We start from the raw sequence: 18,207 nt of genomic DNA, 5'->3' as shown, positions 1-18,207 counted from the left end.
AAGTGTGCTCAATTTGCCATCTTAGTCTAGACTCCTTGCCCTTAGATTTTTGTTTCTATTTAGATTCAACATGGTTTATGAACATATTGATTTGGAAGTTACTCTTTTAATAATCAAGTGGGTCTTCTCTTTTGAATCCTTATTTTAGAATACTTATGGAAGAAAGTTTTGATTATAAGAATATGTATAGTATGTCTGTCATTCCTGGAAATTTAAGAGTTTAGCTTCATATCTAAGAGGACTTTTCAGAATTTTTGGAAAGCAGGATCTATACTGATTCCTACAAAAAAATACAAAGCTGTCTGTATTCTTTTTAAATGTATTTGTTGATATGGTCTCCACAGTGAGTGAAATTTACTCAGATGCCAATTCACTTGCAAGTAGTAGTGATGATTCTGATGCTTGCTATTAACAAGTATACATTTTTAAAAGTAATAAACCATTAATATTAAAAAATGAAACTTTTCTGAGCTTTGAACAAATGTGTTTGATGATCCTCTCAGGGGCCATGTGCACAAGCTCCCTGAGCCTGCACTAGGTAGGATTCAGAGTCTCTGAGAAGAAGATGGAAGATGTTAGGAGGCAAAGCTGAGCCAGGGGGCTTGTGTCTCACTTCCCCACTCACATCTTTCACTGTAGAAATGGTTGTTCTGTGCCACATAAGATAGTAATACTTGGCCTCATCCTTGGGCTGGCCTCAGTGATGGTGAGAATGGCTATGTCCCCAAGCAGAGAGCCTGAGAATTGGGAAGGGATTCCAGAGACCCAATTACTAGGATCCCCTATCAGAGCCCAGAAAGTCAGGTATGGCTTCTGTTGGACCCAGCTGTCAGAGTTACTAGTGGTGACAGCTGTAGCACTGGAGCCACAGGTGAGTGTGACTGTCCCTCCAGAAGATGTGGACATTGAAGCTTCCTGAGTCAGCACTGCCTGGGAAACAGCTCCTGAAAACAGGTGAGAGACCCCATGGACAGAAGAGGAGATGGAGATGGACAGGTTCTGTGTTCTTTGTCTGCACCCAAAACCCAGAAATTGACCCCTGACCTGTGCAGTGAGCCAGAAGGTGAGCAGGAGAGGGGCCCAGGCCATGGGGGAGATGCCCCCAGTGCTGTGCTTTCCAAGACAACTCATCCCAGAATCAGCTTCCCGAGCTCTCATTGTAACCCCCAACTCCCTCTGCAGGGCAGGGCTATCATGCAAATGAGCTCCCCTCCCAGGAGAATTCAGCAAGGTGACCAGACAACAGCTATTGACATGTTTCACATCAGTGACCCAGTGTTAATCAGCTCAGAGGGCCAAATCCCAGCTGTGCTGCTTCCCCAGGGCCTGGCCCAGCACCCTCTACTGTCCCTAGGAGAATAGCACTGATGGAAGGAGGCCCTTTTGCAAGGCTTTCCCCTTCCCTCCCCATCTCCTCCTCAGAGCTTCAGTTCTTCTTTCCCTAAGTAGGTCAGTTTCAGTACCTGGATATCCTAGGCAGGAAACCCTGGGTGGAAAAATTTTGTAAATGGGAGGCCTGAAAGCATCACAGTCTCCTTGTTTTTTTTCCAATTCACAGAGCTGTCATTGCTGTGAGTAGAAGAGGGAGCATCTTGGGTTTCCCCCTCAATCATAGCTGCATATCTATTTCCTCAGAATTTGACTGTCTCTACCAGAGCCCAGTAGCATGGCTAGAACTTATGTATTTTTAATTGACATATAATTCACATACTATACAATTCACCCTTTAAAATGCATTCATTTTTTCTTTAATATATTTATACAGTTGTGAAAATATCCCTATGTAGGTCCACAATATTTCTATCACCCAAAAAAGCAACCCCATATCCTTAGCAGTGATTCCAATTCCCACTTCCCCTGGATACTGGCAACCACTGATTTGCCTATAACAGATGGAATCATGTGGCCTCCTGTGTGTGGCTTCTATCAGGTATCTTTATGTTTTCAAGGTTCATCTCATATGGATCTACCACTTTTTGTTTATGCCTTCATCAGTTGATGGACCCACACTTCTGCTATGGCAAGTATTTGCTTCTATGAACATTTGAGTGCAAGTTTTTGTGTGGATATGTGTTTTCATTTCTGTTGTGTATATTCCTAGAAATAGAATTGGTGGGTCATATGATGACTACATGTTTCAACTTTTTGGGGAATAATCACACTATTCCAAAGCAGCTTCACCCAGTTATAGTCCCACTGGCAATGTATGTGTGAAGTTTCCAATTTCTCCTCATCCTCTCCAACACTTATCATTATTACACTTTTTGATTTTCACCATCCTTCTTGGCATAAAATGGAATCTCATTTTGGTTTTGATTTGTATTTCCCTGATGACTAATGATGCCAAGCATCTGATCATGTGCTTATTGAGAAGACATGTGACTCACATGCATTCAGAAAATTTCTGTCAGAGGCCAAGCACATGACCCAGGATCCCCTGTCCCTTTTTTGTTCTCTCCATCCCCTGAGAGGGAAGGGCTCTCCATGAAAATCTTTCCCTGGAGCTGGTTCTTTCTAAGGCCCCCAGTACCCCAGAGCTAATGAACACCAAAGTGTCCCGATGGCCACTCTGTCATCCAGGATGAAGCTTTGGCAGGTAGGGCAACTTGGGGGTCAGAATAGCTCTGTTAACAGTTCTGATTCATCTGGGTGCTATGCAAGAAGCAGGGCCTGTCAAGGGTGAGAGGCCTGTTTATTGGCTCCTTCAGGACCATGATGGGAGCAAAATACCCAGAGCTACTGGTCTCCAGGTCTCAGCATGCACAGGGCTGGGGGAGACCACACACCACAGCATGTCCCACAATGCCTTGGGGCCTCCTTGAGTGATCAGGAGAGATTCTTTAATTTTGTTTTGGAAAAATGCTAATGGATGGGACTCCAGGGATCTGGCCTGTGTTTCTGCCACTGGGACACTGCCCTGAGAGATCTTAAGTAGCAGATTCTGAGGCAGAAGAAAAACAACGGCCTAACTTAAAACATGGAAAATTGCTGATCCATTGATTTCTCCAAGATCAACTTGGTTAGGGACCAAGTTAATTTGAAAGGAGGAAAAATAAAATCAATGTCTTCCATGTGAAAATGTCCAAAGGCAAGATGAGCACATCACTATTAGGGAATATAAATAATTTCATTAAGATATTAAAGAGTTTGATTGAGGATGATGGGAATCAGATAAACAGATGTTGTGGCAGATGGTAGCAGTATGAATATGGAGAGCTGTATGTTGGTCTAAGATCCTGGTAACTATCCTCCATGGAGTAGGGAGTTTCTGGAGAATGCAACATTTTCTTTTTGTCTGAAAACATTCAGTGAAGATGGAGTAAAGACCTGAAGATCCCCAAAAGGACATCTCAGAAAGGCCTCAGGGACTGCAGCAGCAGATGAGCAGAAGAGGAGAGGATGCTTTGGAGGGATCTTATCAGGGAGTGGTCATGGAAGATGTGATCAGTTTGTTGTTTGGGGCTGGTTCTTAGAGTGGAAAATATGTCTGTGACCAGGGGAAGTAGAAATATATCAGCTACAGTTCTATCACCAGTAACGCAAGACTCACACTTTAAGAAATAAGATGAGGAACAGATTTATGGATGAACATGACTGAATTGGTCAGCATTTAGAGACAACAGTATCTAATCTTATTAAATTATTCCTGTACCTATGAGGCAGATAAGGTCTATTTCCTCATCTGGTTGTGTCTCCCTAAGAAGTCCTGTTCTGTTTCACTTTGCAGGCATAACCTGTGTTTTTATTTCCCCACTCAAGGAGAGATCTTGGTGCACAGACGTCTCCCTACAGATGCCTCCTCCTCAGACTCTCATTGAAAAGAGAACTAAGGTCTGTGGGTCCTGGGGTTTTTGTCTCACTTCCTCGTCTTCTGAGTCACCGTGAGGAACTGTAGCTGCTCCCACTGCCATGAGCAATAGCACAGTAATATTCAGCCTCGTCCTCAGGCTGCAGACCAGAGATGAGCAGAAGGCCTGCCTTGGCCAAACCATCCTTGGAGCCAGAGAAGCGGCTGGGGACCCTGGAGCCCTGGTGCTTGCTTGAGTCTGAGTAGTAGCTCAGGAGATACTGGGGAGGGCTCCCTGGCTTCTGCTGGTACCAGGATATGGTATAGCTGCCAACACTGAAGCCACTGCTGAGGGTGCAGGTGAGTCTCACAGATGTTCCCAGGGATGCAGAGAGGGAGGGTGGCTGGGTCAGCACAGGCTGGGAGAGGGAACCTGCAAACACAGACATGCATGGGGGCTGGGTCAGGGCCCAGGACTAAGCTGCTGGAGGTCTGAGCTAGAGAGGGTGAAGCAGGCTGGGAGATCTGCCCTGGATCCTCTGAGTCTTGTTCCTACCTGTGCAGTAAGAGAGGAGCCCAAGGAGGAGAGGTGTCCAGGCCATGGTGGACACAGTCTGTGAAGCTCCCAATGCACCTGGGCTGCTCTTATTCATCCTTATTGGTCTCAGCAAAGAGGGGCTGGTCATGCAAATTAGGCCCCACCTTCTCTCTGCCCCATTTTCCCTGAGCTGAGGGTCTTGAGGTTAGAGGCAGATGATGGGCAGGGCTACACAGTGTGCCTCTTGGGGGATCCCCAGGGGGAAGCAGCTGCCAGGACATCACAGCACCCTGTGAGCAGGAGTCTTTGCCAAGCCCAGCCAGGACCCTGGTCCTCTGAGGCCAAGAGGAGAAAGGCAGGTTCTCTGTATTCCAGGGTCCCCTTTCCCTAAACCCTGTCCAAGAACTTAGGGAGCCTGATGATGAGGCCTCAGAGCTCTTTCTTCTGAGGCTCCACTCTGGGAGCCAGCATAGTCCATGCAAGCACTTTCTGGCTCCTTCTGTCCATGAGCCCTTGCTTGGACCAGAGGAAAGCAAGGACCACACAGAGGAAAAGGAGGAGGTGAGCTAATTCAGATGGAATGGGTGGAGGGTGCCAGATGCAGGAGCTCTTGAGGTCATAGGGTGCATCACAGGTGCAGGAAAGTCTCACATCAGTGAGGACACCATTGACCCCACTTCCCTGGGGCCAGCTGAGTGGTTGACCAGCTGTCAGGCCCAGCACCCTCACTCTCAGGTCACCCCACAGTGCCCTCTGCTGGCCACAAGGCAAACATCCTCTGGCCTCTGGGATGCCAACAAACCCACAGGCAGTGTGTCCTGCCTTACACAGACGTCTTTCTTGATGTCACTCCTCAAGACTGTAGAGCAAGAAGGGGCATCCATAGGTCCTGCATTGGAACACTGATGCTCTCACACAGGGATGTTTATCTTGATTGAAAACTCTTCTTACATTTGGCTGTCATTATTATAAAATTATTATAAAAATGTTAATCTCTGTCAACTTTGCCTGTTTTTGCCATGCACTGAACATGGTAAGAGGAAATAAAAGAGTGCCATGGGGACATGGACACAGAGAAATAACTCTCTGTGCTTTCAGAGGGAGGGGTGGGCAGGGTTCAGGGTAAAGAAGCCTGAACACAAGTGTGATGTGGACATTTGGACCTACAGGAAGAGTCAGGGGGTCTCTGTGGCACAGAAGGGGAAAGAGCTTTCTAGTCAGAGGTCAGGGCATGTGACAAGGCCAGGAAAAGGGGTGGGTGAGTTGCTGGGGATGTTGGTAAATGGACACTTGTGGTCAGAGAGCTGTGCCATCTGAGTATGTGAGTCCAGCTCCTCCAGTTGGATGAGTAAAGAAAAATCTGGGGCATGAATATTCCCTTATTTAAAGCTCATATTTTTCATAAATTATTTTGGAAAGAGGAGTGGACATGAAATCTTGCTGGCCTTGTTATTAATGCAGGGCTGTGCATCCCTCTTTATATAGCCTCAGACACATGCAGAATGATGTTACCTATAGACATTTGTCAATCCTGCTGGTCTGGGCTTTTAAACTTATACTATTTAATTTAATAGCCCTAAATAGTTCACCATACTTTGTGTGGAACCAATCAGTTGACTTTCCTGAGTCCAGGTCAAATGTGCAGCCTGAGTTCCCTGCCTCTGGGGAGGCTGGGGGAGCTGCTGGTTGTGTCTCTTGTCCCTGAGGGCCTGGAGCCCTGGGTGAGCCCTGAGGCTGCTGCTCCACTCTGAGCAGTGACAGTCAGCCATGTCCTCAGGCTGGAGACCAGAGAGGGTCAGAGAGGCTGAGCTGCTCCTCCTGGAGCCAGAAAATAGATCCAGGAACCCAGGTTCAGTTTTGGTTTCTGCTTTCAGGGGCTTCAGGCATGGGTCTGGTCCTGCTGCAGACAAGATGTCCCTTCAGTACAGGCATTGATGCTGTTTCCAGAGCAGGTGACTGTGGCATCTGTCTCAGGTCCTTTGAAGTGGAGGGCAGCTGAACCATACTCACCTGGGCTACAGGCCTGAGACCAGGCCCTGGAGGGGCAGGGAGAGGACTCTGAGTGCCAGACAGAGATGGACATGGGTCAGAGCTGGTTGTGGAAGTTCCACCCCTCACCCCCCAGATGAGGTGGGCTCTCCCCTGTGTAGAGAGTGGGGAGGGGGAGGAGGAGAGGGCTGGTCAAGGAGAGGCTAGTACTCTGCCTCCTGGAGCTCTGATGGAGACTGAGCTTCCCCCCTCCCCCCAGTCTCTTTACATTTCCCAAAACAATCTTGGGGAGGAGTTGCTACATTTGCATTAGAGCTGTCTCTCCTGGACCCTTCCATCCCTGGCTCCACCCAGGTAAGCAGGAGAAAGAGGAGGGGTGATATGCTGACCCAGGGCTGATGGGAGAGGAAGCCTGGCCTGTGGGGGGCCTTGAGTCTTGCAGGACAGAGCTGCAGGCCCATGCCAGCTCAGTGACCATGCAATTTCCTCAGCTTTTCTGAAGCCTGGGCATTTTCCATGATGATGGGGCCATCTCAGGATTGGGCACAGTTTCCTATGTTGGCCTCAAGGCTATAGCCCTACCTGGCATTTCTGACATGTCTGGGCCCTCCCATTTGGGGGTCCCAGCTCACCCTGATCAACTGGTATTGCAGCTCATCAGGATGCAGTTGGATTGTGGGGGCTCCAGATTCCAGATGGAGGGATGGTTGTTCCAGCAGAGGTGATTGCCTCACCAGCAATGAGAAGAGAGCTCCCCTCTCAGCTGCAATAGCTCACCAGCCCCAAGGCTATGGAACGAGAGGTGAATATTGCAATTCTCCTGGGAAGAGGAAGATTGGTTTCCTTTATTTCCCTTATAGTCTCCTGGTCCAAAAAATTGAAAAATTCCACTATTCATGTTTTCACAAGTCTCAGCAGTCCCTTCAAAGCCCTTCTTCTTTCTTTCATTGTATCTTATTTTTCAGGTACACGAAGGCAGGGGCTCATTCAGGGAGCAGAGGGGGTTTGTGTCTCACTTCCCCCTGGTCCTGGGCCCTGTGTGAGCTCTGGAGCTGCCCTCCCATATCCAGCAGTGATCATCAGCCTCATCCTCAGGCTGGAGCCCAGAAAGGAGCAAATGTGCTGTATTTGTTGATGCCTCTTTTGATCCTGAGAAGTGACTAGAAAACCCAGATCCCAGTTGCTAGCTTGAGTCTGAGTAATAGAACAGGAGAAACCAGGAGAGCTCCCTGGCCTTCTGCTAATTCCAGTTTATGCTTTTTCCTGCAATGTTGATGCCTTGTCTCAGAGTGCAGATGAGTCTGATGGGAGCTCTTGAGAATGAGCATCCTTAGCCCAAAACATAATTTTTATATTTTTAAAATTTTATGCACCATATTGTATTGCTTTAAAATGCAAGACAATATAATGAACTTCAGTGATACACAGAAGGAGGGGTCCCTCCCTCTGCTCTTAATTGGCAAAATATCCCCACTGATGGAGGCTGCCCTTGAATCTGACCCAGCTGTGGCTGCTCCTTCTGAATGAGAACATAGTTGTTTTCTACTTCTCCTAGACCATTTCCTTCCAAGTCATGCACAGATTCCCTCCACTTTGGGGCTTACCCCAGAATAGGAATTGATTCAGATACTTCCCATCCCTTTCTCTCTGTGGATGGTCCACATTTCTGCTGCCTTGAGACTGTGTGTCAGATCCTGTGATCCCCATAACATGTCATCATGTCTGTACCCAGGCCTGGCCCATGGATGGTTTCTGTCTTGCTCTTCCCCATCTGCTCTGTCCCTGTGTCCATCTCCACTGTAAACCCACCAGCAGTTGTGCTCAGCTTCTTTCACAGGCTGGGCCCTGAGAGGGTGAAGGCTGCTTTGCCCCTGAGGAGGGAAGCTGAGAACTGGGCCAGGGCCCATGGGTATTTGTTTGTGTGTGTTATGAATCAGTGTCCTGGGGGCCTGGATGGGCTTCTGCTGGAACCAGTATGGAGAGTGACCATTGGTGACATCCCCAGTACTGGTACCACAGATGAGAGTGACCATAACATCTGGGGACATGGTCAGTGAGGGCTTCTGAGCCACCACAGCCTGAGAAGCTGCACTTAAAATAAAAAGGAACACATAACCTGAGGAATATGGCAGAGGGGCACTCCAAAGGCCCATCTCTGAGACCTCCATGAACCTGAGCAGTGAGTGATGGGGGAGGGCGAGGACACCAGACCATGATGCCAATGCTCCCAGGACCCCTGGACCACAGCTGGTTTTGGACCCTCTGAGGGCTCAGTTATCCCCTCCTCAGCTCCCTGGGTGAAGGGTGTGGAATTGCCCTGGTGCATTATGCAAATCAGAGCCCTTTCACCCCACTGCCACCCAGTTCTGGGTCCAAGGCCCAGGGAGTAGAACCATCATCAGGGGGAGTCCTGAGCTTGTTGTCAGCTTTGGGTTCCCCCCTGGGAGGGAGCACCAGCTGTCACCTCTCTTGTGGGCCAGTGAGCCAGGGCCTGGGACCATTCACTTCCAACCACCTGGGTCTCCTTCAGGCTCCTGAGAAGATGCACAGCTCCCCCTGGTGGTTCCAGTGGGTCAAAGGCACATGTTCCCAGCTCACTCCTAACAATTAAGTATTCATTCGTCTCTTATTCCGAGTTTACCTGTTTTTCACAAGTCACTCCACATTCATTGATTGCCTCTTCTTTGTCTCATGCTATTTGTACTTATTTCTCAAATTACTGTTGAAAACCTGTCTCAGTGTCTGCATTTCAATTTCCATGTTCCTTATTTTTAATCATTTACCTTCAGGGTTTCCAATGACAAAAGAATCACACCCATTTCCACCTGGCTCTGAGTAGGTTATTTACTTTGAACCTCAAATTGAATAAAGAGACAGTTTAAGGCAGGAATTATTTTAAAAATTTACATCAGGGACTTTTAAATAGAAAATACAGACACATGACGAAGGCCTGAGTATTACAGGTTTTCCTCCCAGATCTGAGCCTCCAGCACAGATGTGAGGCTCTGAGGGCTGAGGCAGGGATGGGGAAGCCAGGAGCCTTTACAGAGAAACACTGAGCTTCTCCACCCTGGCATACATTTCTTAGCACTGCTCATCAGCGGGGACCCCAGAGCTTATGATGAGGCTCTGCATCAGCTCCATGTCCCTGAGTTTGTGGGCATGTATTGTGTATGTGTATGTGTTTTGGGTGTGAGGGTTTGGGAATCAGAGGCTCTTCTATCTTTTTAGCACAATGTAGTCTATGCTATTGTCAGCAGGCCTGTAGGCCAGGTCAGGGTCAGTCTACAGGGTGAAAGAGTAACAAAGGTATTCCTTGAAAGAATTTATGAGGCTTGAAGCACTTTGGAGGAATTTCATCAAAAGTATGAAACAGGAAGTGGTCTAATTGTGCCTTGAAAAATATGGAAAATGCCTCCATATTATTATTATATATTTACTATAATTTATTGTAATTATTATTTGCATTTAATTTTTAGTGTGTCTTGGTGGTAGGAGAATGAGGTCTTCACAATATTTTATTTCCTTTCTTGAATCAGATATTTCAGCTTAGGAGTTTTTCCAAGGGAAAGGGGACTAGGATACTTGAGAAGAAGTAGTTTCTGAGAAAATAAACATGTAGTTGTCATAGAGAAAATACATAAAAATCCAACATAAATATATGAATCAGTAATTATATTAATTGGTTAAGAAACCTGGAAACAATGCAGAGATGTTGACTGTGCATTACAAAGCCAGAAAAGGGGATTATAAAATATTTGCACAGTCTGACCTCCTTATTCCCCACTGTGAAAGAAATTGCAGAGGAACTAGGAAAACAAAAAACTGGAAAGATGTAATATGTCAAAATATTTCCAATGTTATCTCTAAACTGGATGATTATGGATGGCATTATTTCAAACAATTTGTTTTATGTCTCATTATGGATAGATTTATTTTTTAGATTGACAATTATTTTGCTATATACCATACCTGCCTTTTCTTTTCAATGATATTTGATTTAAAAGGAAAGTCTGGGATACTTTGATTTAAGGTATTTTTCCTTTTGCTGCTTCCTAGCTGTCTTTGTTTTTCCTCTTTCTTTTGCCTCTCTACCTTCTTTAACTCTCCCTCCTGCCTTGTGGAAGAAATGTAGATGCTCTTATATAGATAATGGTGAAGGTGGTGAACACATAAATGTATGACCATGCAGAAAACCATCGATTATTTACTTGGGATGGAATGTATGGTGAGTGAACAAAACCATATTAAAAAAAAATGGGTTGATGACAAAACCTCGAGGGCAATATACTGAGTGAAATAAGCCAGACACGTAAGGACAATTATTGCAGGATCTCACTGATAGGAACTAATTATAATATGTAAACTCATAGACATGAAATATAAGGTACCAAGATATAGGACAAGGCTTAAGAATGGGGAGTGGTTGCTTAGTATGAGCAGAATGTTCAATTAGGATGAACTTAAATGTCTGGAAATGAACAGGGGTGTTGGTAGTAAGATGTGAGAATAACCAACAGCACCGAATGGTGTGTGAATGAGGTGGAAAGGGGAAGCTCAGAGTCATATATGTCACCAGAAGGAAAGTTGGAGGTCAAAAGATGGGAATGTATAAAACTCAATCCTATGGCGGGCAATGTCCATGATCAATGGTACAAATACCATGAACCAGAACAAATGTATGACAATACAATTAGAAGTTAATAATAGAGGGGCATATAGGGAAGATCTATATACCTATTACAAACTATATACTACAGTTAGTAGTATTTCAACATTTTTTCATAAGCAGTAACAAACGTACTATATCAATACTAGGAGTCAACAATTGAGGGGGGTTGGTTAGGGATAGGGGAGGATTAGAGTTTCCTTTACTTTTTTTCTTTTTTCATCTTTCACTTTATTTCTTGTCTGGAGTAGTGAAAGTTTCTAAAAATTGAACAAAAATTAAGTGTGATGGATGCACAGCTATATGAGGGTACCCAGGGGCAAGTGATTGTACACTTTGGATCTTTGGATAATTGTATGGTATCTGAACAATCTCAATAAAAATAAAAAAAATAAAAAAAAAAAAAGGAAAGTCTGGGAGAGTCCATCAGAAGAGTTGAGAAAGAGGAAATTCTTTCCTGTTCTTGTACAAGTGCCCAGTGTCCTCTCCTCTCTGATCCCACACCACTGATCTTCCCAACACCAGGGGCTGGTGCAGCCCTTCCACAAGCCCCTGTCTTGATGGTGGTCCCTCCCTCCTCTGGGGGAGCCCTCACTCCCTTTGCACCTGTGCAACCTTGCACCCCCATCTCCAGGTACATGACTGTACTTAGGTAAACTCTTTCTGGATATTCCCTGTCAAGGACAGTTGCTTTCACACATTTTTGTTTACTTTCTGTTGTAGTAAGTTGCCTATCAGTTTATACTTCATTTCTAGTGTCTTCAAGTGTGATCTCCTTGACAGAAGTAACTCCCCTTCTTTGTTTTGTATTATGCCCTCCCTGACCAACTGAGTCCAATGGGTCACCAAGAATGGGCCCTCAGTAAATATTTTCTGGTTAAATGTATTCATGGATGGAAAGATGGATGGAAGTTTGAGCCAGATACATGAAAATGTAAAATGAGAATTTTAGATGAAATGATTGCTAATTTACTTTTATATTTTGTGATTAAATAATTTAAAGATATGTGTTCCACAGCAGATACTGAAGTGGAACTGGAAAGTTAAAGAAAATGTAATAAAAAAATCAAATAATTATGAGGGCAGCATAAAATTTAGAAAATGGAAGAACTAAAGTAGGGAAAACATACACTTAGGGATTTTATATTATTTTGTTTTCAATAACAATTCAATTGCCCCCCCCCCATTTGGATTGACTCATGGATCCCACAAAGGAATGTTCAAGTTCTAACCTCTGATCCTGTAAATGTGGCTCATTCATAAGTAAGATCTTTGAGAAAGTTATTAGTTGAGGTGAGACTAAACCTAACCAGGTAGGTCATAATCCCATATCAATAGAGACCTTATAATCAGAGAAAACCTGGACACAGTTAGTAGGAGACAGAAGAAGGTGGATGGCCATGTGACAGGGGCAGACATTGACTGATGGATGGACTGCAGCCACCACTAGAATGCCACAGAATTCAGAGAAAACATGATCCTGCTAACAAGTTGACTTTGGACTTCTAACCTCCAAATGTATGAGACAAATAATTCCTGCTGTATAAGCCAAGCTGTGTATGTTATTTTTGTATAGCATCTCTGGCAAACTGAGACATCACCTGTAAATTTTATTGGACTTTAACTGATAAGACTTTGGAGAATGGCTATGTTTTAAATATTTCCTTTAAAGTTTTCATTGTATTCAATGTTATAATTATGCATGCATTTCTTCTACTAAATCTGCATATGCACTTCAGATAATGGAGTGACAGGGAGAAGAGTAAAAATAGTCTTATGTAAATATAGACCTAGAATGACCAACAGAGCCCAATATCTAATCACTCTCATTGCCACAGTCTATTTCTGAACAGCCTCATCCTTTGGCTGGAGCCCAGAGATGAGCAAAAGGCCTGCAGTTAAGAAAGAAAATTGCTCCATAGAGATAGATTATGAAACTGCAAATGTTGGAATTAGTTGACAGCATTTTGAAGCAAAGTATGTATATATACAGATATTCAAGTGATACAATCAGAGAAATGGAACCAATGAAAAAAAAAGAGCCACATGGAGACTCTGGAAATGTAAGGTATACATTCATGAAATTAAAAACAAAATATGTGTCAGCTTAGTAGAAGATTAGGCCAAGAGAGAGATTGTAAGGAATTCACTGAACCGCAGGTGCAATAGATATCATCTATTCAGAAAAAGAGAGAAAAACTCGGATGTGCTTGAAGCCAAGTAGGCTGACATATGTAGTTGGTGTCCAGGAATATTGTACAGTGAGTGAGACAGAAAAAAATTATAAAAATAGAATGTCTAAATCATAAACATACATACCCCATATACTCAGTGACATAAAGATTTTAACTGATACAAAACACATGAAATCACTTGTGCTGGTTTGAAAATGTTATGTACCACAAAAAAGGCAATGTTCTTATTTTTTAATTAAATTCAGCTTTATCAAAATATATTCACATAACATACAGTCATCCATGGTGTATAATCAACTGTTCACAGTTCAATCATATAGTTATGCATTCATCACCACAATCTATTTCTGGACATTTTCCTTGCATCAGAAAAAAATCAGAATCAGAATAAAAAGTAAAAGTAAAAAGAACACACAAATCATCCCCCTATCCCACCCTATTTTTTTGTTTAGTTTTTGTCTCCATTTTTCTACTCATCCATCCATACACTAGATAAAGAGAGTGTGATACACAAGGTTTTCACAATCACACTGTCACCCCTTGTAATCTACATTATTATATAATTGTCTTCAGGAGTCCAGACTGCTGGGTTGGAGTTTGGTAGTTTCAGGTATTTACTTCTAGCTATTCCAATACATTAAAACCTAAGACGTGTTATCTATATAGTGCATAAGAATGTCCACCAGAGTGACCTCTCAACTCCATTTGAAATCTCTCAGCCACTGAAACAATGTCATCTCAGTTTGCAGCCCCCTTTTGGTCAAGAAGATACTCTCAATCCCACAATGCTGGGTCCATATTCATCTCCAGGAGTCATACCCTGTGTTACCAGGGAGATTTACACCCCTGGGAGTCTGGTCCCACGTAAGGGGGAGGGCAGTGAGTTCAACTGCTGAGGTGGCTCTGTTAGAGAGAGAGATGGCCACATATTATCAATAAAGAGGTACAGGGGGAGACTCTTAGGCACAATTATGTGCAACCTTAGCCTCTCCTTCGCAGTAATGAGCTTCATAAGGGCAAGACCCATGATAGACGGCTCAGCATACCAAGCTGGCAGTCCTCAATGTTTGTGACATCAGCATCAATCCAGGTAAGGAAGTCCAACACTTCCGCACTTTCCCCAAGCTTCTCAGGGAGGCCCAGTAAATATATTTTTTATTCTCTGCCCAAATTACTTGGGATGTGTCACTATTTCACTCTAAACTATACTAACCTACCATATCTCATTTTCCTACTCAAAGTTCCATGTAATTGTGGTGTTTGAACAAACTGACTGTAGAGTTATACAGTTTAGAAAATATAGGTCCTGCACCAAATAGACATCTCTCTTCCCTTGGTCTCACATGGAATTTGAAGTTTTAAAACACAGTCAGTTTTGACCTTTACCCTTTGGTCTGGTATGCCCTGGTTTTAACCAGACTGCTTCATTCATATCACCAATTGAAGTCTGGGCTCTGTTTCAGCTTTTTTTTTTTTTTTTTTTTTTTAACAGTTGCTATATGTGCTAATACTGACATTCATATCTGCCAAGCTCTAGCTCTGAGTTTCAGGTGTCACAGAGATACCCAATGTTCCAGAGACCAATCAGGTTATACACTGAGGGATCAGCATCTCAGAGTTGGACATAACCATTACAATTCAGGAATAGATTTGGCTGCTGTAAAAGCTTACAATTAGGGACCATTGCAATAATCATTCCCCTCTTTATGTTCAAAGATTCAAATCTGAGTTAATACATTGTGGTTAGTCCATATTGGTGAGGCATTATAGCGTTTGCCTTTATTTCTGGTGTGTACTTCACTCAACATGCTGTGTATGGGATCCATTCACCTCATTGCGTGTCTCACAGCTTCACTCTTTCTCATAGTTGCTCAATATTCCATGTGTGCATACACCACAGTTCACCATTCTGTCCCTCATTCTGTGCCCTTAGGCCACCTCCACCCATTGCAAATCATGAATCAGCCTCCATGAACACCAATGTGCAAATGTCCATTCATGTCTCTGCTCTCAGATCTTCCAATGACATACCTCATAATGAGGTTGTGGGACCTTATGGCCCCACAAACTTAGCTTTTTGTGGAATCACCACACTGACCTTTTTCAGAAAGACATCAATTCTGCCAGCTCATCAGCAGTAGATAGGTATATCCCTCTCTCCATGTTTTTCTCCTACCACTTTTACTTCATATATATTTTTCCCTACAATTTTATAGAGGTAATTAATATGTCATACATTTATCCACAATGTAGTCATTCATGGTATCATCATAAAGTTGTACAATTATCCCATGATCAGCTCTTGAGCATATTGATTACTACAAAAAAGTTTTTTTTTAGTGAATAATAAAAAAGAAGACAAAAAGAAAAACAACATGTCATACAATACAACATTATAGTAAGGACAGAAACAACACCACTGCCAAGAATCCCATATCCCTCCCCTATATCCCCCTCTCATGCACACTTAACATTGGTATATTGCCTTTGCTACATTTAATGGAAGCATATTACAATGTTACTGTTGACCATAGACTCCAGTTTGCTTTGATTATATTTTTTCCCAAATACCATCTCTTTTTCAACTCTCTGCATGGTTGACACTCACTTGCTCTCCCATCATGCAAAAACATTTTTATATTTGTAACATTAGTAACAGTCTTTGGGCATTCCAATTTTTGCCAAGTTATACAGTCCCAGTCTTTATCATCTCTTTCCCTCTGGTGTCATACATTCTCCTATCCCACCTCTTTCAGCTTTACTCACAGACATCTTTGTTCAGTGTACTTACAATACCGTGCTACCATCACACAGTATTATGCTATCTATTTCTGAATCTATGCAATCAATCCTGCTAAACATTCTGTAGTCCTTCAGCATCAAATTCCTGATCTCTACCCTCTTTCTGTCTCCTGGTACCTTGTGTTGTCAGCTTTTAACTCTCAAAGTTTGTTCATTAATGTTTGTTCATATTAGTGATATCATACAATAACTGTCCTTTTGTTTCTGGCTAAATTCACTCAACATAATGTCCTCAAGGTTCCTCCACATTATTATATGATCCATGTCTTTGTTCTGTCTTACAGCTGCATAATATTCCAGCATGTGTGTATACCACAGTTTGTTTATCCACTCATCCTTTGATGGATACTTGGGCTGTTTCCATCTCTTGGCAATTGTGAATGATGCAATAAGCATTGGTTTACAAATGTCCATTTGTGCCTTAAGTTTCAGTTCCTCTGAGGATATACCTAACAATGGAATAACTTGGTAATATGGCAAATCTATACTTAGCTTCCTGAGTGTTCTAATTTGCTAATGCTACTAGAATGCAAAACACCAGAAATGGATTGGCTTTTATAAAAGTGGGTTTATTTGGTTACAAAGTTACAGTCTTAAGGCCATAAAGTGTCCACCAACAAAGGGTACCTTCACTGGAGAATGGCCAATGATGTCCAAAAATCTCTGTTAGCTGGGAAGGCATGTGGCTGGCATCTGCTCCAAAGTTCTGGTTTCAAAATGGCTTTCTCCCAGGACATTCCTCTCTAGGCTGCAGTTCCTCAAAAATGTCACTCTTTGCTGCTCTTGGGGTGTTTGTCCTCTCTTAGCTTCTCTGGAGCAAGAGTCTGCTTTCAATGGCCATCTTCAAATTGTCTCTCATCTACAGCTACTCTCTCAGCTTCTGTGCATTTTTCAAAATGCTGTAGCTCCTCTTCAAAATGTCACCCACATCTGCACTGAGTTCCCTCTGTTTTTTGGCTCATTTATATGGCTCCAGTGATTTAATTTAGACCCACCCTTAATGAGTGGAGTAGCACCTACAAGGAAATTATCCAATCAGAGTCATCACCCACAGTTGTGTGGGGTACATCTCCATGGAAACAATCAAAGAATTACAATCTAATCAACACTGATATGTCTGCCCACACAAGTTTACATCAAAGATAATGATGTTTTGGGGGTCATAATACATTCAAACTGGCACACTGAGGAACCTCTACACTGTCTTCCAGAGTGGTTGCACCACTCTACATTCCCACCAACAATGAATAAGTGTGCCTCTTTCTCCACATCCTCTCCAGCACTTGTCATTGTCTGTTTTTTGGATAATGGCCATTCTGGTAAGTGTGAGATGATATCACATTGTGGTTTTGATTTGCATTTCCCTAATAGCCAGTGATGTTGAACATTTTTTCATGTTTTTGAGCCATTTGTATTTCCTCTTCAGAAAAGTGTCTGTCCATATCTTTTGCCCATTTTCAAATTGGATTGTTTGTCTTTCTGTTATTGAATTATAGGATCCCTTTACACATTGGAGATATTAAACCCTTATCTGATATGTGGTTTCCAAATATCATCTCCCATTGCATAGGTTGCCTTTTTACTTTTCTGACAATGTCCTCTGATGTACAAAAGTGTTTAATTTTGAGGTGATTCCATTTATCTATTTGTTCTTTGGTTGCTTATGCCTTGGTTGTAAGGTCTAGGAAACCACCTCCTATCACAAGATCTTTAAGATATTGCCCTACATTTTCTTCTAAGAGTCTTATGGTCTTGGTGCTAATGTTGAGGTATTTGATCCATTTCAAGTCAATTTTTGTATAAGGTATGAGATAGCCATCCTCCTTTATTCTTTTGGAAGTGTATATCCAGTTATCCAAACACTATTTATTGAAAAGGCTGCTCTGTCCCAGTTGATTTAGCTTGACTGCCTTATCAAAGATCAATTGTCTGTAGATGTGAGGGTCTACTTCTGAACACTCAATTTGATTCCATTTGTCAGTATATCTATCCTTATGCCAGTACCATGCTGTTTTGAGCACTACAGCTTTGTAAAATATTTCATAATCAGGTAGTATGAGACCTCCCACTTCATTCCTCTTTCTCGAGATATTTTTGGCTATTCAGGGCACCTTGCCCTTCCAAATAAATTTGGTTATTGGTTTTTCTATTTCTGTAGAAATAGTTGGTATTGCATTGAATCTATAAATTGGTTTAGGTAAAATTGCCATCTTATCTATATTTAGTC

The 18,207-nt window shown here is 43.0% G+C and overlaps 1 gene segment (V, D, J or C); it reads right to left on the bottom strand.

Moving 5' to 3' along the window:
• Positions 1 to 3,129: 3,129 nt before the first annotated feature.
• On the bottom strand, positions 3,130 to 5,193 carry LOC119525066. The segment is given in 2 exon segments: positions 3,130 to 4,220; positions 4,344 to 5,193. Coding segments are annotated over 2 exon segments (474 nt in total).
• Between the last annotated feature and the right edge of the window lie 13,014 nt (positions 5,194 to 18,207).

This window comes from Choloepus didactylus, assembly GCF_015220235.1.
Source record: "Choloepus didactylus isolate mChoDid1 chromosome 23 unlocalized genomic scaffold, mChoDid1.pri SUPER_23_unloc4, whole genome shotgun sequence".
Lineage (NCBI taxonomy): Eukaryota > Metazoa > Chordata > Mammalia > Pilosa > Megalonychidae > Choloepus > Choloepus didactylus.
Note: the sequence above shows the minus strand (reverse complement) of the source record. Positions and strands in the feature narration are given on the sequence as shown.